This window comes from Onychostruthus taczanowskii, unplaced genomic scaffold (assembly GCF_017590055.1).
Source record: "Onychostruthus taczanowskii isolate IOZ18803 unplaced genomic scaffold, ASM1759005v1 scaffold10, whole genome shotgun sequence".
Lineage (NCBI taxonomy): Eukaryota > Metazoa > Chordata > Aves > Passeriformes > Passeridae > Onychostruthus > Onychostruthus taczanowskii.
The window spans coordinates 8,724,470-8,748,872 of NW_024496526.1; the positions used below are offsets into that span (position 1 = coordinate 8,724,470).

The window sequence follows — 24,403 nt, forward strand, 5'->3', positions numbered from 1 at the left end:
TTTCCAGCCGTGCTCTCGGCTGTGCCAACAAGGCAGGGTGATTCCAGAAGAGGCTAAATCCTGCTCGGTGCCCCTTGGAGGCACAGAGTTAACCTGAGAGCACTTTTCTTAGAAGGCACAAAAAAAAAAAAAAAAAAGTTCTCCCTTTACCCAAGTATACACTACAAAATAAACATTTTTGTAACAAATGGGTTTCCTCTTTGGATATTGGCTATGTCAGCACCTTCCACACCATGCAAGAGAAGAAGGAGCACAAACCATTTCTAATGAAAAATATCCTTTTTATGGTTTCTTAAGCAATAAAAAAAAAATTTAATAATTTTTGTGAATTGTGTATAAAACAGGAGATTTTCCTGCAATCTCTTATCCCAGAAGCTGATTTTAAGAAAACCTTATTGGCATTTTTAAATCAAAACTGTAAGACAAATATAGCACTAAGACCTCATCAAGCACCTAAGAGCCTTAGAGGTGTCAAGAACCCTTGGCTGCCTCCAACTCCCTTACAGTTTAATGGGATTTATTATTTTTCTCCAATTCATTAAAATATCTTGACTGGATTTCAGGAAAACAGGGCTCATAAAAAACTTCTAAATTACTTCAATGCAATTTTTTGCAGCACAACATAGATGGACTTCAAAGTGACCCCACTCCCAAGCAGAGCCCAAGGTGTCTTTGTGCCAGTAAGAGCAGGAGCCCTGGCACCAGGATCAGGTGACCAAGCTGGCTGGCTGACCCAGAGATTGCACTCTTTGAGAGGAGAAAACCAGGATCAGTTTCCACCTTGGGCACTCACCAGATCTCCCCTCAGCCTTTCTTGGCAGGGTCTTTGCTCATCGATTGCACTGACCAAAGAACCAAGGACTTTGTTGGTCTGGTAACCCAAAGATAAAATCCCCCTGTGACCACAGCACCTCTCCACATGAGAGGCAGGGATAGTTTCTGCTTTCCACGTGTGGTCATTCTCCATGAAGCCCCACACCTCAACCAGATTCCCACAGGGATTTCTGACAACAGGCAGGAGATGCGACTGAGATGCACCAAAGGACAGCTGGGACGAAAATGCTGTTCTGCCATCATAGAAGCATCGAGCTAAAATGACCAGCTACAAATCTGCCCGGGGTGGAAGCAGACAGAGCTGCCCAGGGTATGAAGCAGCAGGGTCTGGCTCACTGTGCCATGAGTAATTCTGGTTTCAGCATGGCCCCACTTACCCTGTTCCCAGCCCTAACTCCTCACCCTTGGCTTGAGTTCGTGTCACCAGTCCAGCAGATATTGTGCAAGGGGATAAGGGACAATCCCTTACTCAGAAAGAGACATGCAGAAAGCACATGTGGTGGTGCATCCCACTCCCCTGCCCCTTGGGCTGCACTGTGATCTGAGAAATGCTTGTTAGCCTCAGCCTTGACAAACAGCACCTGGGCTCAGCTCCACCTGAGCTTATCAGAAACACTGTCTGCTCCAGGCAGCTAATGCTGACAGCTCCTGGTTTTTAATGAATATCCTTGGAAACTTATTTTTCTTGCATGAGCAACAACCGAAGTGGAAGAACCTTTTTGTTATAGAGCATTCAAAGAAAGTTACTGACAAAAATTGTGGCCAGGATGGAAAATTACTATGACCAAAGCCAACTCTCTTGCTACCCAGTAAAGCTACCCAGTAAGCAGAGCCCTTTGAGCTCTCCTGGCCCACAGTGGGCTGAGACCAGCACCTTCCTCTGAGCGGGGCCTCTCAGAGCAGCGAACTCTCAGGTTTGCTATTCCTGTAGGACCATCACCAAGTGCCAATGACACAGCCTGTGCTGATTCCCCCACTCCTCAAGATTCAATCCTTTACCTGTTGAGAAGATGCAAAGGCATCACAATTCCATAAGAATCTTTTGGTAAATGGTTTAAATTAAGGTATGAATTAAGTGCTGTTGTGTCTAAGGCCTACCATGGGGACCTCAGAGAGATCCCTCACCCCTGGCTTCTCTCCCCAGCCACCTCTGCTTACCAAAACATGTGGTCATGTTAGAGGAACTGTGGGCAGAGACAGGACCTGGCAAGACAGACCAATGTGCTTAATTGCCTGGACTTTCATTTATTTTGAGGAGCCAGCAAATTGGCACATGTAATGCATGGCAGCTCGTGTTGCACAGTCCTCACTACGGCATTCACTCACCCCAGCAGGAAAAAAAAAACCAACAGACTGAGGAACTCAAAGCCCACTGCTCAGAGGCAGAGGTGCTCATAAGCTGCTACAGGAAACCCAATGTGATGGAATTAATAATTAATAGCATCAAATAAGTTTAAGAAAACTAGTTAATAACCAACCAAAAAAGCCCCTCAAGGTCTTGTGGCAATCAAAACTCCAAGACAATGCTACTGCAGTCCCATGCAAACTCAATACTGAAGGATTCCTTCACCAAAGACCTTGTGTATCATGTTTGCCCCAAAGTTATTGCAGCTCCCCTAACCCAGATTGCCTCTCTCCACCACTACCAGAGGAATTTGTTTTCAGTGAATGATGAGAAGGACTCTCAAATTTCTCATTTCCTTGCAAACTTCCCAGTTCAACCTGAGCCATAGATTTTGAGCACAGACCTTTGGGGTAGGATAAAGCTTCAGGCACCAAGATACAGTTATCAGCTGACATTCCCACACTCAAAGCAGAGGAGACTCCTGCTTCCCCACATACACAGCCAACCATATGCCAGGCTAATGGCAGCAAGCAGTCCTTTTTACAATTAAGCAAGAATAACCCTGAGTATGCAAGAAGGGGCAGAAAGCCTGCTTAGGGAAATAAGCAAGTCAATTCTTCCAGCCCTCTCTGTGCTCATTAGTGGGTCATGGGAACAACGAGCAATGGGTTGGTCACTGCCAAGTGACTGGTACCAACCTGCATGAAGTGATCAAAACCGACTTAATCCAGCCAAAGAAACTGAAATTTGCTGCTGCTCCTACAGAGAAAAGGCACAAGAAGTCAGTATGCTGCTAATTCTCTCATAATAGCATTACACCACTGCATTTTTGCATAAAATCTCAAACCAGCACACGTGTTATTAGCCTGCAGTACCCAAAGATTTTGTGATAGTGAGAACATTCCTGAAGTCTTCCTACATGCTGTGGCTTTTAAACAACTGTCCAGGTATGAACCCAAATTTCCTATGGAGAACAGCCATGCATTCCCAGCCTGACAGTTAAACCCCAGTAAGGCTTGAGCAAAGCCCAGGCACCCACCACAGTATCTTTCACTACCAGGACTGCAAAAATCCCCACTGCAGGGATGGGGAGACAAGAGGAGCCATTCAGCCAACCTCAGCCAGGGTGGCTGTGGTCTCACCAATGATTTCCTCTTGTCTGACCCCACAGAGAGCTGGCTTAGCTTATTACACCAACACTGATTGCTTTTCTGATTTCTCAGTAGAGTTAGTTTCCTGCACTGGGTCCCTGCAGGGGCAGGGAAGTGCCAGAGCTGAAAGCAAAAGCAGCAGGAGAAGTTTGGTGAGGGACAGGGAGAACCAAGCCCTGTCAGTGCCTGCTGGATTTGGCTCAGGCTGCTGGGGAGAAAGAGAGAGAAGGGATGTGTCAGCCACAGGGCACTTCTCCCAAGGTCTTCATCTAGCCCCTAACCCAGAGCTTCTCTCAGGCCAGTGTCTCCTAGTCTTTCCAGACAGAAGGGCTGTTTGATCCTTTGAAGAACAAATTCACAGATCATCAGAGCCTTGTGACCACAAAATAACATTCCCTCGCAGCCAAGTAAAAGTCAGGCTGAATTTTGAGCATTCACTTCTAACATTTTCAAAGCCATGCATTGTTTCACTGTATGCATGAGAATGCATGTGCAAAAGAAACCAAGAAAAAAATGTCTAATCGTGTTGCTATTTCTCAGATCAGCTTCCAAAACCCTCTACACACTGACAGAGAAATTCTTATTAATTTTTGATAAATATTTCAAAATCAGATTACAGAGATATAATACAGTGAGTATACAAAGGCAAAACATACTCCAACACCTGAAAACATTATTCCTGTTTTGTTTGATATATGGGGGCCATAAACAACTTGATTAAAACTTACATATATTTCAAAAGATACAAATTAGCAGCTACTATCCACAGTCTCAGCTCTTTTCTACTATCCCCTACAGATACATGGAAAGGAAATACTCAAGAGTAGAAAAAGAACAGTTGGGCAACGTTTAGAAGGTGGTGATTAGTTTTTGGTTTCTCATCGTATGCATTTCTGAAATGTAGTATGTACTTACCTACTGTCTAATGAACTTTCACCTAAATAAACCCAGGTAGCTATTTCTGCACATATTGCTTATGAACTCATATTTCATACTTGATTTTTCTCATCTTGGACAAAAAACTGCACATCCAGGCATGCACTCAGCTGTGCACCTCACAACCTGCCGATGGATGGATGGATGGATGGATGGATGGATGGATGGATGGATGTACTCATGAACAGGTGAGGATGCCCACACCATGTCTCTTCAGAGACACAGAGCACTGCAAACCCCCCCATTGGCCTTGCCAAGGAGCTGTGGGCTCTCATGAGCTGCTTGCTGAATGTGCTTCACTGTTTAATTTTGAACTTGTTTAAGCCGATCATGTGCACAGATCTTTCTAATGCTCTCTGCCTTAAAGTATTTTCCCAGATTATGTTCCCAACATATTCAACGTGTTTAGCTCTGGAATCAAAAGGCTCTCTTGTTTCACAGTTATGAATGCTGAGATTTGATGAGACACTCATCATAATTGCCATTTTCCTTAAACTTCTCTCAGGTGGGTTTAGATTGATTTGGTTTAATAAAACTTATTTACAGCAGATTTTTCTCATTGCTGGGGTACATTTACAAAATGCCATCCCTATCAAATCTTAGTATCTGGTTTTGCCATTTGAAGCATGATATAATAAAGCAACAAGCACCATGTTCAAACTATCACACCAATGCTACTTACAGTTAGAATCTAACAGAAAATTAAAGACTCAGAGAGAAAATGTATTAAAACAGCAATGGAACAAATTGTCATCGTTTACTGTGTCACCTGCACATTAAACACAAGAGTCTCAGTTCCTAATTAAGTTAAATTAAAGTTTAATGAATTTTTAAGCAGGTTTAGTAATACAGAGAAAAAAAAACTCACCAAGAGGGAGTCCTGGGCTGACTTGGCCAATGTAGAAATACAGAATAACTGCTGCTCCCAGGCTGACCAGGGTGTAGATCCACTGAATGACAAACATTATGATGAGGGACACAATTGCCTGGTGGAAAGACACAGTTTGGGGTTACCCCAGAGTCTGGCAGGTAAGACCATGTGGACAGTCAGAGCTCAGGTTTCCATGTTACAGGGAGCCTCACTTGGTCTCACTCAGAAAAGGAGGGACAGCACAGGTTTACAGTGTCACCTTCAGCAGCATGGAGGTAGCTCCACTGAGCTACCCTGACTCCCAGGGGCAGCGTGGGTCTCCGCCTGGGCTTCTCCCAGAGAAGCATCCAGAGCCTCACCAGCTCAGGAGGAGATTTGGCTCAAGTTGCATACAAACAGGGACAGAGGTACCATCTCCATGGCAGATGCTTGGAACAGCAAGGGGCAGCACACAAAGAAAGAATGAAAATGGTCCCAACTACACAATCAGTGAAGGTCAAAGAGGGCAGAAGGGAAAGGAGTCAGGATGAATAAAAACATCCAATTTTTGCTCTTGTGATTTTATTTTGCATTTTCAATCCCATCCCAGCTCTGTTGCAACCTCCACCCAAGCCTGATTATTGACAGGAAACCAAGTTGCTATTTTGCATTTTCAATCCCATCCCTCTTGCTCTGTTGCAACCTCCACCCAAGCCTGATTATTGACAGGAAACCAAGTTGCTTTAATGAGCACATCCATGATCTCCATAAGCAAATTCCTCTGCAAAGGCAGAGGGCTGATGGCTCTGCCCTGACATGCACTTGGGAGCCACAACAGATATGAGCCCAGAGGTGGCATCAGCACACAACCTCCCAAAGATGCCTCCTACAGAGGGGCCACCACTCCCAGCCCACCCCTGGCCCTGCAGCCCAGTGGGACCCCTCACCAGGAGCTGGCTGCTGGCAGCAGCAGTGGTGAATTTGAAAAGCAGGTGTCCAGCTCCATCTGAGGATTAAACTAACGGGGTTTGTTGGGCTGTTTGAGTGGGTTTGTTACATTTTATGCACAGCTATGAAATCCTCATCCATGCAGCAAAGCCATATGGCTCATTCATTATGCATGTCTGACCCTTTCCTTGTCATCTGCCCAATAATCCATCTTCCCAAGATGAATTTAAATGTCTTAAACTTCTCAGAAACTTGAGGCAGAAGCTATTTAAAAGTTATTTAATGTTTAAAGTTTATTCCATGTTGTAGGAATGCTCTCCTTTCCTCCCTCAAAAGGTGGAATTTCATAGCCAGGCTGCTAGTATCAGGAAGTCAGCACTAATGAAACCCCATCCCAAGCTTGCAGAAACTGGCCCATTAATAAAAGCAACACAGCTTTGAAGAAGGTGTCTCAATTCATTACACAGCAAGAAAAAGCAGACTGGCACACAGGGAAAAGAGGGACACTGATTTTTTTTTTTTTTTAATTTATTTTATTCCATGCATCCATGCATCCTTAAAGTCCTAAGACTCCAGATTTTGAATTTGTACTTTTGAGTTGAGTTGGAGATTGTTTGTTTGTTCGTTTGGGGTTTTTCCTGCTATTTAATTTAATTCAATTTGCCATTGGTCTTTCCCTGAATTTGAACTGCTGGATGCGGTACCTTGAGTATTTAGTTCAGGTGACCTGGAATACAAGAATCAAATGCCAGTATTTAAGGTACTGGAGTATTTACACTGCAGTATGGGATGAATGTCCTTCTGTTTTCTACTATCACAAAACACTGCTCAAAATTAAAGAAAATTACTTACACCAGCAAAAGAAATCCAGTGACTGAAAAATCTGGAGTAGAAGGATTCTGGCATTTGCTGAATTCCCAGTTCTGGATTTTGTTGCTTTATAGATGATTCTAAAGAAAATGGAAAAAAATTAGAAAGGTACTATAATGTCAGGGTTTTTTTTCTCTACTTTACATTACCAGATTCCAGGAACCAAAGCAAAAATTCTAGCTGACAGCTGGGTATAACAGAGTTAAAACAAAACCTCCAGAATGAAAACTGAAAAGAAGTGCAAGGAAAAAACCAAAAAGTTGCCAGCTCTGCTACTAAGTCCATTTGAAGGCCCCATCTATCCATCTCTGCCTCAGTTTCACCATTTGTGAAATAAGAAAAATAATACTTTCCTCCATCAGAGGGGTTTATGAAGCTTAACTGACTAATGCTGATGAAACACTGCAGCACTGGGAATGACAAGCTCCATGCACAGGTGCTGCATCAAATACCCACATCACCAACAGAACAAATTCAGGCCTTTACCTATGGATGTTGAGTTACAAACTCCACCTCTATTGTGGAGACCACTGCATTAAGATAGCCTGAGTTTTAGTCACAGGGCTCCAACCATCTTACCCCACTCCAGGATGAGGTAAATCCCAAGATGCACCTAAACCCTTTTTAATGTGCAGCATTCAGAGTGCCTGTGAAGAATTATGAGTATATCGTAAACAACCCAACACTAAATTTAGTCCTGCCTGCTTTCCTGTGATTAATCTTCTGTAGGAAATTGCATTGGAACTTCTCCTGTGATGCATTGCAATGAACTCTACCCTCACCTGGAATAAATGATATTATGGCCATGAATCACTGAATGACAGCCCCATATAAAGCTCGTTTTGTGCCTGCCTTCAGGAAAGCACTGGGAGGACCAAGGTTATAAAGAATTTTCTCTGAACAGGGAGATGCCCATCTCCTACAGCCCTTACCTTCTCCCCCTGGGCCAGGGAGCATCATCACTTCACTGCAGGGCTGCTCCCTCTGCTCCAGCCTCCTGGGTATGTGCTGGGCATCCACAGGGGGTGCTGAGCCCAGACCTGCATCCCACTGGCTGCCCTGCTCATCCACGTCCTGCTGCCTCCCCTGGGGCTCCGTGGTCTCATCCCAGCTGTTCTGAGCCAGGGGAGCATCGTGATGGAGATCCAGGAGAAAGCTGTCTTGTAATGTCTGCTTGGCTGGCCTCTTTGTCTTCTTTTGTTTGCCTTTTTGGGTTAAATTCTCAGCTCCTTCTCTTTTGCTAGTACTTGGCTCACTAAAAAATGGTTTAAAAAGCTGGTCCATGTCTTTTTTGAATTCCAGCAAGGTGCCATTTGATCTGCTTTGAATTACTCCATCTGCTGCCCGGCTGGGGGGCTTGTTGAAAATTAAAGGCTGGGAAGAGTGAGCAGGTCTAGCAGTTCCCATCTGGGTCTCTTCAGGTTTCTGCTGAATGTTGTAGCTCAAGGACAGTGAGAAATAGGAATAGTCCACAGCAATATATGTCAGCATGAAGTTGATGGTGACTATGGGAGCAAGAACATTCACTTGCCCAATGAAGACAAAAGCCATGGTGATGAGACTTGTTAAGCAAATTGCAGCCACTGGAGTCTTGTTGGGGCCTTTCTAGTTCATAAATAAAACAAAATTATGTTTAAATTAATAACCATGAACCTTGCCATGAGGATTCCCCACTTGCTCATCTGCTGTTTGTGGTTACCTGGGCTGTCTGCAGTACCCCCCTAGTCATGAAATACATGCATGTGCAAACAGAGGCTCACAGGCCTAATAAATTAAAGAACAGACTGGAAGCCAAAAGCTGTGGAGCTCCCACTTCATCCCTAAGCCTTATTCAAGCTTTGTCTGTGGTAAATTCATCCACTCTCACTCATATCTCCATGGTAAAACAATGTCATTAAAGCTGCAATAAAGCTTCAGAGAGATTTGTGGGGCTTATGGGAAGTCTGGCAATAAAACGTGTTAATTAGAGTTAACAGTTCATCCCTAATTATTCTACAGGACTCTGCATCACTGCCTACCCAAAAGGCTGCTTCATGCTGCCCTTGGAAAAGCTCTGCATGAAGCAGTGCCACCTGCACATCAGCAGCTTCTGGCCCTGCCCTGGCAGCAGCTGAGCTGAGCTGAGCCCATGGTGTGCAGCGGCTCTGCAGGTGGGGCTGCCCTCCCTGCATCCCCCAGCAGCAGTGGGAAGCAGCACCGAGGCTGGGCAGGTGGGGAGCCTGGGCTGCAGTCAGCCCCAGCAACCCCAGGCATGTGTCAGGAGGGCAGGAGAAACATTGCCTGCTCCTGTCCTTTGGGACTGGGTGAAGGCAGGAAAGGAGAAGGAAAAGAGGCACAAAACAAAGAGTATTGGGAGTGGGAATACCTGAGCCGTGGGCTCATGAACTTTTATCCCAGGTCTAACATACCCGTCCTTGGACCAGGCACCATCTGACAAGCCTGTGCAAGCTGTGTAAAGACTTTCCTTATGTCCTTGGACCAGGCACCATCTTGCCATTTTGCCATCTGACAAGCCTGTGCAAGCTGTGTAAAGACTTTCCTTAAAAATATCTTACAAGATATATTACAAAATATCTAAAGTTTTCACTTAAATGCATTTACTTCTTTAATAAACATACTGCTCAAATGGAAACTATTTCAGTTTCCTCCACTCTTATTTATTAATAGAAAAGGGGACAAGTTCTGGACCGTTACATCTTTTCAGAATGAACAAAAATACACCTCAGGGCCAAGGGAACACAGATCTCAGAAAGCATCTTCAGTATCAGAAAGATGTACTGGGATGGGGAACAGATGGGAGGATCTCAGGATGCATCTGGCATGGATTCAACTCCACAGAAAACATTTGTGTCCTTCCCATCAGCTGGGGTTATGGTGACCACACCACCTTCTTCAACCATGAAAAAGAAGAACCGATGTGGAGTAGGTTGGTAAGGACAAATTAAATGTATTTACTCTCCATAAACCAAATCCAAACAATTCCCAAGGTGGCAGAGAGAAGGAAGGGGGAAAAGTGATCTGCCTTTGATTTCTCACCTCTTTTTGAGCCCTTCCCATCATGGCACTCTGCTTGGAGTTCAGAGCAGAAAATTTGACAGAAAGACAGAAAACTATCAGAGAAGAGAGGGAATCAACTTTGCTAAAACCACTGAGAATTTCACAAGGGTTGCCAAGTAGAGAACAGCTTATTCTGAGATCACCTGAAAATTGCCTTCAAAAGCTGGAAGTTTTTGCAGTCATTACTGTTCCTGATTTCCCTACAATTATTATTATTATTTTTCCTATTATTATAACTTTTAGTTTATAAAACTGCTTTGAGAAACATAAAACAACAGAGAGAAAATTATTATATTTATAAAATATTTAAGTACTTTTAAACTTTCATAAATATCAATACTGAAAAATATTTTTGTGTATTTTTAAGCCACTCTGAAGGAGCAAAGCATCACAAGGCTTTTCCAGACACTCTGTACAGACAGTGAAATACTGCAGATTATTGAGAGTGATGGAGTTATTTTCTCCCTATTTAGAAAAAAGGAAAATCATGTAAGGATGCATAGCCCAAGACTACAGAGGTCTTGGTCACTGATATCAGTAGAATGACTCGTGCATAAAGACGATCTCGTGCATATTCATGATCAAGGAATAAGCTTCTTGTCATATTTCAAGCAAGACTTTTGTTTCAATATAAAGCTTAGAAGACCCCTAACTTAACCTTTCAAATCTATTCTTTGTTTTTATTTAATAGTGTCCTGAAGGCACCTTATCTTCCAGAGCAGTGTCCTCTTCCCCACTGCACACAGACTGAGTCCACAGCATCACAGCTGGTCACGCACTCAGCTCTGAGCTTACCACAGAGGACAGGAACAGAACAAAGAAAATGTACAGGAAAGAAGAATAAGAAAGAAAACAGATAAAAGAAAACCATATATTTCACCAAGTGCTGGGACAAAAGCTTCAGGCTCCTGCCCTGGGCAGGAGGGCAGAGGAGAGGGAGGTACTTCCTTCGGGCATGGCCGGGGTCAGCACCAGCACACATAAGGTGTTTGCAAAAAAACCCACAGGCAAAGTTCTAAGTGCCTGTCCTGCTGGGCACATCCTGAAGAAGTGGCTCAGGGGGAGAGGGGACTGATGGCAGCCCAGGAAGGGCTGTGTGTGCACAGGAGCAGGACACAGAGCCGCAGGCCAGGGCGCACGGGTGGGTGAGTGAGGTGCCAGCACTGCACGGTGCCAAACCCCGTGGGAGGGCTCGGGGCAGAGGCAGTGCACACAGGGACAGGCAGGGAAAGGACCACAGACAGTTGGATGCTTGGGTTTTTTTCATAAAACCACCATTTCCTGGCTTTTCTGCCTATGCATGGGATACCAGATCATGAGCTTTCCCCTCCTCGCATTTCATGCATCCCCCATCTCACTCCACAGACACGTAGAAATCTTGGCTTCTTAAATTCAGGTGAAGGTTTGACAGCAATCCTGCAGAAAGGATGACTAACCCCACGTCCAAGGAAGGCAAGCATGGGGATCACATTCTCCTGGGCGATGCACTGCAGGATCCTGGGTGCTCCATAGAGCCCTCCCATGCAGGAGGCCAGGGAGGAGATGTACAGGCCTAGCAAAAACAAAAACCCCACCAAGGATACCTGGAGGAAACAGAGAGAATGCAAAGTTCATCATGTTATGCCTTAAAGACATCCAAGCAGTCTGAAATACATGTATTCTAAGAGATCACATATATTTTCTAATGTTGTTAAATGAACAGAGCAAGCCCTGGGAAAGCAGTGATTTAATTGGTCTGTGGTATAAAGTACAAGCAATTAATACAGGAAAATTATCCCATAAAAGTAATTTAATACTGAACATCCTGTACGGACAGAACCATTTTACAAGCTCATATCCAAGGAATTCTTTGTCACTTGGAGCAACTGCAGCAAAGCAGCAGCTATTAGATTCCCCTTAAGTAACTGGAAGTGAGTTTATTTCAGGCAAGATCACTTATATACAGAGCACATCATACAGGAAAAGCTGCCCAGGCTTCCCACCATCCAAAACAGGAAGACAAACCCCTGTGTCTCAGAGGGGAAAACCAATCCTGAAGGAAAACCCACAGTAAAACCAAATCAAAATTGCCACTTAAGTAAATGGCATCTCAAAAAACACGCTCCAAAGGATGTAATACAATGACCTTATTTTCCTGTCTTCAATGAGAAAAGAATTTCCTTTGGCCAGCATGAAACATTAAAAAGAAAAAATTTAAAGCCATAGTGCTAACAAGACTGGTTTTAGAACTGGGTTTAGAACTGGTTTCTGAAGCACCCTTTCAAGCTGGGAGCATCTCCTGCAGGTGTGGAGGGAAAGGGAGGACAGCTCCTGGTCTGTCACACAGAAGTGAGGACTGGGGTCCCCCCAAGCAGGTCCCCACTGTCGAGAGCTGCAAGCACATGAGTGTATCTAAAAAACCCCACCCAAATACACAAAACCTCTCAATATAAACATTGTGCAAGAAAGCTTTGAAATGGGAGTGTTCCTGGCAGCGCAGTGGAAGGACCTGGACAGAAAAAATAAGGAAAACGAAGTCTAGGGTCACCTGAGACACCCCTGAGTCCTGCAAGAACACAGAGGTCTGACAGCCAGCAGCCAGGCACAGAGAATAGTAAGGCATGGGGGTAACTCCAGCACAAAGGCCAGGCAGAGAGAAAAAACACACATTTTGGTCCAAATCCAACATGTCCATATTCCTCTGAAGTGAGTGTTGGAGGTGCAGACAAACATCCATGGCAGAGGATGTCACCAAACGCAGGTCCCCTGCATCCCACATGTGCTTTGCTCCCACCCCTCCTTCCATGGAATAGAGGGCCTAAATGAACACAGGTCCTCCCAGCTTCTGCCCCCACTGAAGTCAGGTGGCACATGCTTTATTAGGAGGAATTACAAAAATTTACATGGCTGAAGATGATTCAAGCTACATCCAACTTTGGTGTTTTGTCTATGAAATCTGCAGGCAGCAAAAAGGAGATTGGGTAAAAAGCCATAAAAAGCTTTCTCTTGGGGAAGGCAAGTGAAATTAATGCCATGATCCAGAACTGTTCAAACTTCCTAGCACAACATTTCCCCTGAAAATCCACTTGGCTTTGTGAATTGTATCTTGTGGGACAGAAGGAACCTGAGGCACAGATGAGCAGATAGCAGCTCTCATTAGACCAACAGCAGACACTCAGTGGGGAATCCTCCCTTCCCTCTCCTCTAATCCTTCCCTGCTCTGAGAAATACTCGGAAGAAACAAACAGTTGTGCCAGACATCATATATTATTTTAGCTGCCAAAAATGCTTGCATTTAAATGTGCTACTTGACATTCAAATCAGGGTTAGAGGGGAAGAGTCCCTTTCACCGAGGCTGATGAAAGGTTTTGCTAGGAGTTTTGAACATAGAGAGTGTGAATACATTGCAAGGAATTGGCAGTTGGAGCTCATTAGAAGTGAAATTACTGAATCTCATTTTTGTGTTCAAAAAGCCAAACAAATATTGTAACAGAGAAAAGCAGCCAAGCACTCGTTCACCTGTGATAGAAAGGGAGAGTTTGGAGGAGTAATGATCTCTCCCCCTTCCTCTCTCCAAAGTCATTAAAATCTAAAGCATCTTGTAATAACTCAAAGAAGAAACATGAATATTGCACCATTTCTTTGTTCCATATTAGGGGAAAGAAAATGGAATTTGCTTTTTTGGAGGGGAGTATTTGCTTGTTTATTTTTTGTATTTGACAGTATTAAATATCTTCTCATTCATTACTAGATTTTTCATTTTCCCCCTGAGGGTTCTGAAGTTAAAACACAGCTTTAACAATCTCTTTTTCTTCATCAGATTCATTTAAAGCTGATTTTTTTTGGATACTGCATTTTTACCCATTAAGTCATTGACATACAAGGAGGTTTCCTTATAGAAGGCAGGTTCATTCTTTCTTTCCCTGAAACAGAGATGAATTTTTTTAGCTCAGCAGGTAGTGGCAGAGCCCTACCAATGATTGGGAGCTTATTTGGGGGGCTGGAAGAAGTTTAGAGTTAAGAAACAAAACCAGAGTTTCAAACTGATATTTTAGACCATGTTACAGATCAAACTATAAACTTCTCAACTTCAAATGAATCACAAAAAACAGTGTCAAATACAGTGAACCCATGGTTTTGGATAATACCTAATAACAGAAAATTAACCCTTCCATACAGCATCCAAAGAAAGACAATGGCACACACCAAAATCTCCTGCTCTCTTCTTAGAAGCCTGCAGTGGTAAGGTTCATTGTGTGTTACACTACAACCCCCCCATGTGTAAATACTCTGTGTGCAATTGTGGAATGTCTTGAGCTTAACAATCCAATTGCTCAGCCTGCAATTACAGGCTGCTAGATATGGAAATGCGAGCTTCGCTTGACTTAGTCAAGATAAGCAGGGGGGTTCTTCAGGGATTTCAGTTTGGTCTAAGCTTTCACCAACGAGAAAGGATACATAGAATAACATACAGCATTTATCATTAGACCACATTACCATACTTTAGCTCTTAAAGCTATTGCTGGGTGATAATGCCAAGCTTTGGCATTACGGGATGTGCTTTGGATGCAAGGCTATTCAAATCCATTGTACACTGGGATTTGCAACAGGGAAATCCCCCTGAATTTTAATGAGGGATGTGCACCCAAATTCCTTAGGCTTTTGAAAAACTCAAGCATTCAGTGAGGCAGATGGCAACCTGAAAGCACCATTGCATAAAACCACAAGTTACCTTCTCTGCTATCATGAAGTCATAGCGGAGCGACTGACGGGTACAAATGGCTCCCAGCAAGAAAACGAAGACCATGTACAGAAACCACCTGCAAACAACAAAAACAAACCAATTTCTTCACAGCTAGACAAGACCATTGAGAATTCTGCCGCTAGGAGAGCCAGGAGACAGGCAAATGCCCACAGGTTGGGTCATGGTTCCTGGATGATTTAGCTGCAGGGATAAATCTGAGACCAACCCACATTACTGCCTGGCTGCAGGTGCCCCTCAGGGGAAGCTACCCACACTCGTTAGGTGTGCAGGGGGAAATATCCCAGTCCTAGGGACAAAATTTTTAGTAGGGCCTGTAGCAGAATGCCAGGGAGTAATGGTATGAACTAAAAGAGGGTCAATTCAGACTAGCTGTTAGGAACAAATTTTCTGCAATAAGGTTGGTAAAACATGGGAATAGGCTGCCCCAAGAGGTGGCGGATGCCCCATCTTTGGTGAGGATGGACCTTGAATGTTTCCTCAGAGCAATCTGATCTGGTTGAAGAAGTCCCCCTCATTTCAGGGCGTTGGGTCTGGATGGCCTTTAGAGGTCCCTTCCAGCCCAAACCATTCTGATTCTGTGGCTCTGTAGGTACACAGGTCCTTCCACCTGACAGTAACATTAACAGCACAGCCAGCCTGCTCTGCAGCCTCAGCCAGGATCCTCTTCTGGAGTTCTGGCCTCTCCATACTCAGGCTGGGGAATAATTTGTCTGTAAAGCCCAGACAGCAGAGAAGGGAATGACCACAGCCTTGGATAGATGGATTCATGTGATATTTCTGTGTCCTGTGGAATCCTCCCTCTTAAAACGAGCACCAATTCCAGCAGGAATGCCTCCAATTTGTGAAGAATCTTCCTTCCGCACTGAACATTGGTACACAATTAAAAGAAATAATTTCAAAGGCAATTTAGATGGCAATAAAAGCAGGCAGGAAAACCTACTGAGGGTTTTTTTTTTTTTTTTAATATGAAGTTCCCCTGGAAAGTAGCATTTCCTTGGGAAGATCACAACTTGGTGGTGCAAGACCTCTGTTTTCCCTGTCTTGCAGGTGGGAAGGTCATCTCCCCTCTCTTGGCCTCATTTGCCCAGGAATAAAAATTACAAAATGTTGATACTTCTTTTCTATTTATATAGAAAAAGAACACAAGGAGGGGGAGAAAAAACCAATAAACCCCCATCTTTGAAATCAACAGCAGTGAATTACAAAATCATCCCACTCCCAAGCCTTGGAGAACTCTGCATTCCACTCTGCCAGGCTGCAGCAGCACAAGCACCCAGCACCAGCACAAATCCCAGCCAGGAGTGGAAGGACTGAGCACATCCTCACTAACAAACATCTCCAACCCACCCTGAGTATGTGGTGGTAATGGATGACAATTTGAATGAGAGCCACCCTTTAATTTTCCAGATGGCTGAGTTAATAAAAGGCTGATGGGAAAATGAAATGGATTGGTCACACTCAGGGCAGTCTCCAGAGCAAATTTTCCCCAATCATTGACTTACGAGGTGCCAATGGCAGCCAGAGAGCCCAGAGGGATGTTGGAGGAAGGCTTCTGGAGATCTCCACTCATATTGAACCCAGCCATCACACCTGGATTTTGCAGACACAAGTGAAATTTAGAGTCAGTCTAAGTTATATTATATGTGATACACATTGCAATATGTAATATAATTTAATCAATCAGTTCATTGATCATTTCAGAACAGTAATTATATCATTTCATTGCACTGCCACACAGACAAATATTGGCTCCCATCAATTGCTTGGTAGAAAACTGTTCATATCTTTAACAGAAGCAAGTCACCACTAACATGTCAAAGAAGCCTCTGTCTGGTTTGAACAATGCTGGGGGGGAAGCAGTATGTGAACAAAACCCATCTTATCTTCATACAAACCTAACAGGAGACAATGCTGCCCAGCTGTTGAAAAGAGAAATGCCACTGTTCATCAGGGCAGCACACGCAGCAGGTGGTACAACCCCACACCAGATCCATTACAGCTCCCTGCATTCACAGGGGACAAAACAGAATGTCCTGGCCATATTAAATGATGATGACATTAGCAGAGGGAATAACAGGGGGCTCGGCACGTAGGTGGCACCTTCCAGCCAAGGGATCTGCTCTGGAAGTAGGCATTATCTCTGCCTTGCAGATAGGAAAACAGAAACACTGAGAGGGCAAGTGATTGTCCCAGTGTCACGTAGAAAACACATGCTAGGACTAAGAATAAAATACTGAACTGTTATTTTAGGCCAGAGTACAGGGTATTATACAATCAGGGACAGTCCTTAGCCTAAAAAATTACCATCTAAAGACTCAAGAGAGGGAAACAGGATGAATCAGAGGATTAGAGTCTCTACATTAAGACTAAAAAGCCAAGGTACAGATTGCTTAAGGGGCTTTGTCCATAGCTGAAGGAGGAGTCATACCAGACTTGTCAAGAAAACAGAGATTCCCTTCTCACATTATGCCAAAAGTTTTCTTAGAAGACTTCAGGTATGTATTTTAAATAAAAACAAATAAATAAAAATCTATTATTTGGAATGCTGATGAGAATTTGGACAATTTGAAGGCAGGACAAAAGCCCTTAGGATGCTAACTTGTGCCCACCACTGTTCCCCCCTGGGATGTCAGACTAATGTCTCCATAAGGACACGTGGGCCAGGAGCCAGCCAGCAGTGCTGATGGCACGGTCCCTGGGGCCAGGGTGAGATCACCACAGGACAATGGGAAGGAGGATGCCAGCACCATGGCACTCACAGCATCTGGCAGCCCCTGCAGCAGGGGACCGAGCACACGCCAGTCCATCGTGCCTGCCAAGGCCAGCAGCCATTCCTCGTGCTCAGAGGGCATAAGAATGACAAAGTCAGCCTCTGCAGCTGCAAATCTGAGTGACCACAGCTCTAAATTAGCAACAGCCCATTGCATTTTAAAGCTCAAGCACAGATTGCTGCTTGGAAGGGTTTTTCCCCAAGATGAAGGATAGACAAGAGCCGTGGGACCAATCTCAGGGTAAAGGGGACAAACACAAATCAGCCAGATGGATGGCCTCCCCATTCCCTATTCCCTACAGACCTTGGCATTTGATGGGCTGTCAGCAATGGCTGGGTTGCTAATCATGGAGCACAAACTCTCTCTGTCCCAGGTGTTGCTGTGCACCTTCACAGCACCATCTCCACATCTGCTCAAAGGGAGTGGTAACACCTCCTCTCCTCGCTGCCCTGCCACGAGGACAGCACACAAATGAGCACAAGGCACTCTCCTGCTGCCAAACACATCTAGGGCTTTATTTATTTGTTATTAATGCTTTTTCCTTGATCATCTCCTTTTTTTCTCCCCTTGATCAGTCCACTCACCAGCCATCTTCTCCTGTCATCTCCACCATGGAGCCAGAGCCCTGACAACCATTCCCTGGTCCCCACAGAATCCTGGCATTCCTCAGCTCCTGGAAGAGCTTTTCCTCCAAATTCAGACCAGATTTGAATCCTTGACACCATACTGAAAGCATTACAAATCAAGTTCTTAATTTTCTCCTGGAAGACTATTTTGTGGATATACTTCTGAACAGCACAGCTAAAAGCCTGTCAGCTGCTCTGGTTTTCTCTAGATAAAGATTCCATGCAATGTTCAAGCCCTGCTCCTTTCAAACCGTTACACAACAGGCTTAGCTAGAGGTAAGAAAGTTAGGAAGGCAGAAGTCCATGGAAATGGTCACAAATATGCTAAATAAATTCTCTGTGAGGCACTCTTTGATGACATGCTACTTTGCAACTCAGAGACAAAGCAGAAAACTCAGAATTCTCTGAATTTTTATTCCAAAGGGAGAAAACTATTGTCAGAAGGACAGCTGTTAATCTCATGTGCTTCTTGGCCAAGTTTCTCAAACATCTGGCACCACCTTTAAATCTTCCAGCTTGAGTCACCTCTTCCTCATCCAAACTCCTGCCTCAGCAAAGCACTGGGGAAACACCAAAATGGCATTTTCTGGACTGAACATAAAAAAGTTGAAGCCGTGAGTCATCGGCACAGCGATGACTGCACAGCCTGGGCTGCCTCACTGCCCCCCTCCCACAGACCCACACTCGGGGCAGCCAGGAGATGACTTCCCAGAGCCCACAGAAAGAGGATCTTGGGGCTGGGGATTGACCTCCTGCCCAGCAGTGACCAGGGGTCACACCCAGGCCACTGCACATCACCAGCTTCTGTCAGAGCTCCCAGGAGGTCACCAGAGTTTCTTGGGTTCCACAACCAAAGGCCAAGGTCACCACAGAGGGAAGCAACTCAGACACTCTCAGCCACTCAGACCAAAGCCATCTCCTCTGTGCTGCAATTATGACTCTGACACGACCAAAGGTATGGACAGTCTGGTAGTACAGATGTATGGACAATGCCAGAGCCACCTCTCCACCACCAGCAGCCTTTTAAACCCTTTGAGTTAACAAGTTTTCCTGAACAAATCAGTCTTTCCTCTGAAAATGCTCTTTTTTCTTTCACGTTAAGAACACGTATGGCAGGCAGTGCGGATACAGAACTATCACAACACTTGTTGCAGATTCCTTCTGCATGTCCTTCTTAGCAGTCAAGGTAGGAAGAAATTGGGATGTTCCTTCCTTCAGACACAGGCCTATCCCTAGGGAAATGGCCAATCCCTTCTGAACTCAAGCAATCATATCTGCAGATTCTCCATGGAGAAAATTATCCACCTCTCTGTTTCAACGAGATAGCAGGCTGGATTTTCCACACTGGCTATTATCTTAGAGAGCAGCAGATAGTGACAAAGCTTCTGGACAAAGAAGCATGAAAACACAGTCAACCCAGCCAGGAAATTATGGCTGAGACAGTCTGTACGTTGCTGCTATTCCCAGTATAATCTGGTCCTGGGCATCATCCAGGGGGTGGATGTGTGCAAGGGGGGACCACCTACATTGTGTCAGGCACAGCCACCAGCCCCACCAGCCACAGTTTATAGCTGCAGATACGATCACTCTTGCAAAAGCCCAGTGCATTTTTCAGTGAGCATACTATAAAATATAAAAGGTGGGTTTTTTTCCTTCACCCAGGAGGTGAAGAATGGAAAATCTTAGATAAGGCTTGTAGCTAATTTTTTTTAAAGGGCCAACTTCTCCACTGATGTAAGCTGGCACCTTGCCATAGACTTCAATGGAGTTGTGCCAGTTTACATCATCTGATAACTTAGCCCAAAACTTCTAAATCTATTTGCTGTCATTTTGCAAGTGCCAGATATGGTTTATTTCAGAACTGCTTTCTGTGCAGTGATATTTTCCACTAACGCTGCTTCAAATGACATCTTACTTTCTTGTATCACAGGACAACACACTTCTTTCATTAGACAGAAAACCTTGGGGATTTAGTAGAAAAACATTTTTTGCACAACAGAAACGGCATTTATCTTATTTTTTAAAATGCACTGACGGCTGCACAGCTGCTGCTGGGAGCTGGCTGTGGGCAGACAGACCCTGAGACTCCCTCCCTGTGGAAAAGCCCTGGCTGGGTGGGTATCCAAGTGTTCCCAGCACAGCAGCAAAATGTGTGCATTGAGAAGGTATTTACAAACATGCAGAAGAGCAGCTGGTTAATGCACAGCATCTCTATAGGGGCATGTTCACATCTTCCACAGCTCTACTTCAGTCTTTTGAATAAAGCCAGCAAATCCGAGTCTTCTGTGCCCATGCTCTCCCATTTAGGCCAGCTCTAGATGTGTGTTTTGGATCTCTTGGCTACTTCCCTATGATTAAATGACAAACTTGGGGGAATTAGGCCAGCTGCACTGAACATCCAGCTGAAATGGTTTAAACAGGTATTGCACAGGTAGCAAACAGACCAGCCTCTGCTTACCAGGGCTCAGCCATAAAACTGGGGTAACTTCACTTGCATTGCTGGAGTGGTACCAATAAAACACAGAGGAACAGAGAAAACAACCTGACCTGGAGCAAAACACCCCGAGGAGGACGCTCCCAGGATGCAGGATGATGCTACAGGTCTGCAAAAGGCTGGGATGACCATCCTATGCCCATCAGTTGAAGCACGTCCCCAGCTGCTCCTCTGCCTGTTTGGTCTGGCAAGGGTCTCCCCACAGTCCTGCTCCCCCTTCCTGAAGTGGCTGCCCCTCTTTGCTGTTACAGCTACCAGCCTGCATCTCAGGCTCTTCTGTTTCACTGCTGTGTTTGGTGCAAATGGGCAACTTACAGTCACTTTTCAGTAATCCCAGAGACCAAACTTAAACTGCTTGAATTCAGATAGCCATCTCAGAGACAGAGGAAGAAGCCTGTCCTAAAGAGATCAAAATAGTTTCACTTCAAAGAGGAGCATTTAATCTCAAAAGACCCAAACAATTTGTTTCACAATTTCCAAAATATTCTTTTTTAAAAACTTTGTTATCAAAATAGCATCTTAAATTGTAAGCTAGCATGTGCTACAAATTAAAAATAGTAAACACAACATTTCATAATTAAAGACAAACAGAACATTGCTGTGGGTCAAAGAACTGTTTCAAACTGGCTCAATGTAACCCCTCAAAACTAAACAGCACACTGTTTTGCTGAAACTCTCCCCAAATTTGTTGTGTCTTAAGGCAAAGGATTTTGCTTCCAGTGGTCACTGTGGGGGTTCTAGCAGAGGTAGGTGGTGGGGAGACCACAGGCTGGAGGGGACAGCCTGGGAGCAGTGCTAGCCTGTCCCTGCCATTCCTCAGTGCCACCTGCTCACCCTCTGCATCACACTGCCTGCTCTGAAGCAGAGAAGCCTTGACTCCCATCCTAGAAATTTCTTAATCAGACCACAAGCTCTTCCAGGCAGAGCACCAAACACAGCCCTGCATTTTATGAGGCTCCTGAACTCCACAGTGCTCCAGACAGCAGTGACAGGAGTGATAGTGGTGTTATATGGTACCACTGGCACTGCTACTCTGAAGGAATAATTTAAATCCAGTAAATAACCAAGCAATTAAAAAGAACACATGAAAAAGCTGTGTTAACAACCAGAGTAATTATACATCATCCCAAACTGTATTTTCAGAGAATGTTTGACATTACTACTGTATTACCACTGCTAAATAAACAGAGCAACAGGCTGCCAGGGCTTTAAACAAATTGTATCTATTAGCTTTGGCATTCTTCCTAGCAGCCAAGCATTAGCAGTGACAAAAAATCATTTAATTTGGCTAATCATGGTCATTTTCTGCACAGTTTTGTCATAACTGTTCCTTCTTCTATAACCAAGGAACCAGAAAACAACCTGCTTTCCTACACCAGTGACACAAAAACTCATGAGAAAGTTTTTTTCTCTTGGGCACTCACTTGGGCCAATCAAAAATGACAACAAAAAAGAGGGCAGAAGACATCTCTGTGGTGGCAATAGTTCAGGAAGGTGAGTTTTCCAGGAGGAAGTCTACAGAGGCAATAGCCAGCCTGATATGGTGGGTGAGAGGATCTCAAAGAAAAATTTGAAGTTCTGCAGTAGGTGCACCTGACAAAGTGAGTTCTGCTACCAGACCATTCCTCCAGTCCCATCTGTTTCACAAAACACTTTCTTTTGTCTTCCTTTGCCACAGCAATTCTGCAACTTCCAGCGAGTTGCTTAGAGCTGATCCTCTGAAAATTCATTCTGTAATCCAAGGATTCATCACTATGGAAACTGCTTATAATCACTACTTTTTACAGCTTAAAACGCCCAGCATCAACAAAAGGTATTGTAACTTCATCTGAAAGTTACTGCATTCCCACTGGAGATTGTCAGCTCTGGAAAGGGGACATGCATCTCCCTGGTAATTTAAGGGAATGAATGATATGAAAGCATCTAATTAAGCTCACAAATATGAGCTCTGCTGACATACAAGGATGAACCTGTGACACCACACAGCGAGGGGTGTGTCCATCATGGGCAATGGCATCAGCTCAGCTCAGCCACCTGCTAAGGTAAGGATGGAGAGAAAGTCCTCCTGTGCTCTTCCCACTCTCCCAGTGCAATAAAGTCATAAGGCTCATCTGATTTGATAAATCATGATCAGCTCTTTTAAGTAGGCTTGACACCTTCTGCCCTGACAGCATTGGCCAAGACCAGTGCCTGACCATTATCCTTGGGAGGGGAGGATTTACAGGACCACATCCATCCACAGAGTTCACCAACAGTTTCTAACCACAGAGGAGCACATTCAAGTGAGCAAGACAGGAGTGCAAAAAATTAGAGATGCTGGAGGGAAGCCTGAACATTTGAATTGACCACTTGGGTCTACTACGGCCAAGTGCAGTCCTGCTCACTCCACCTCCCAGCCCAGAGGAGCTCCTGTTGCTTCTGCCCATCTCTGAGATGTTCCTGTGGAGGAAAACAAGGCTGAGGATAAAACTTAACCGTACCTGTGGCAGCCGGGAAGAACACTCCAAAAACAGTGAAGAAGGACTCCCCCTGGCTGTAGTCTGGCAGCGTGTTGTTGAACATCAGCTCTTCGGAGTAGCCAACGAAGCCGTGCTCTGTGGAGACATGGAGGGCGAGAGGAGAGCCCAGGAAGCACCAGGGCTACAGCAGGAGCCCCTCCAGCTGCCCTCAGCCACCACCCCCCCAAACACATGCACCTGCAGGGGCTGCTCCAAGGACCACCTGAAAGGATGAACGTCAACTTACGTGGTGGGGGAGAAGGCAGAAACCAGGGCTGCCACTCCTGCCCCATATTTCTAAGGTCACACACACAAGTTTTGCTTTCCAAACAAGTTTTACAGAAGACGGGGAGGGTGGGATACCAGTGTCATGCACCTGGTTTACTGGGTATGTAATGAAGGGTCCTACTCCTTCACTGCACACTTGAAGGATGGCTCAAATTCTTCTACAAACCTTAATTTCTTAGGAAGGGTTAAGCCTGACAGCTGGCATGCAAAGCATTAATTAGGAAAGGTTTCAGATGCTTACAGACAGAAAAGATAACTCACAAAAGCAGGTTAAGGAATTACCTTAGGGTGACTATTATAATTTCATTTTTAACAGTCAACACTGCTTTTTGATGGAGTATCTTAATCTGTGGAAACTTCTCCTCCCTGTCAGTATTCCAAATGCTTATGGCAGCTGGGGGTGGAAGGTGAGCAAAGTTGGTTCCTTTTTTTCTCCTGCCACTACAATCTATTTCCACAAGACATGTGACTCCAATAGCTTGAATTTTCTCATTAGCAGGCAGGATGTTGTTTATGGCTGCACAGGGTGATGGCCAGAAATTAAAAAAATACTCCATCAAAGCTGTCCCATGCCTCAAAGACAACATTAATGATGTTTGGACAATAGATTAAACCAGAACATTAAATCAGACCTCTGAGCACAAGACATATCCATTTAAAGCCTCAGAATATAACTAACCACAGAGCTTTGAAGTTTTCACAGAAAAACCCTATAGATAATCAAAAGTTTCCTACTACATCTGCATTCATTGTGTTGCCCAAACATGGATGGAAGCACACTGATAGAAGAGGTCTCCTGCTGCTAGGCTTTTTAAAAGCACTAGCTCTCTTCACTAGGAACAAGTCCCAGATGAGATTTACAGGGAACAAGCTCAGTGCAACACACTGACCTCTGGACCTCACAGATGTCTGCAGAAAGTGCAGTTTCTGGAGAAATAGAGGGGGAATTTGTGTAGGCTGTGTGTCCCTGTAAGTCCAGACCCGTGTGGCT

The 24,403-nt window shown here is 44.6% G+C and overlaps 1 protein-coding gene across 1 annotated transcript in view; it reads right to left on the bottom strand.

The window, feature by feature from the left end:
• Positions 1-24,403, bottom strand: part of SLC12A8 (solute carrier family 12 member 8) — a 48,177-nt gene that overhangs the window by 2,739 nt on the left and 21,035 nt on the right. The window contains exons 5-12 of the mRNA XM_041408622.1: positions 23,107-23,220; positions 16,238-16,325; positions 14,703-14,790; positions 11,428-11,574; positions 7,867-8,539; positions 6,917-7,014; positions 5,135-5,252; positions 2,878-2,938 (exon numbers count right to left, since the gene is read on the bottom strand). Coding sequence (XP_041264556.1) covers positions 2,878-2,938; positions 5,135-5,252; positions 6,917-7,014; positions 7,867-8,539; positions 11,428-11,574; positions 14,703-14,790; positions 16,238-16,325; positions 23,107-23,220 — 1,387 coding nt within the window. The remainder of the gene's footprint in view (positions 1-2,877; positions 2,939-5,134; positions 5,253-6,916; positions 7,015-7,866; positions 8,540-11,427; positions 11,575-14,702; positions 14,791-16,237; positions 16,326-23,106; positions 23,221-24,403) is intronic.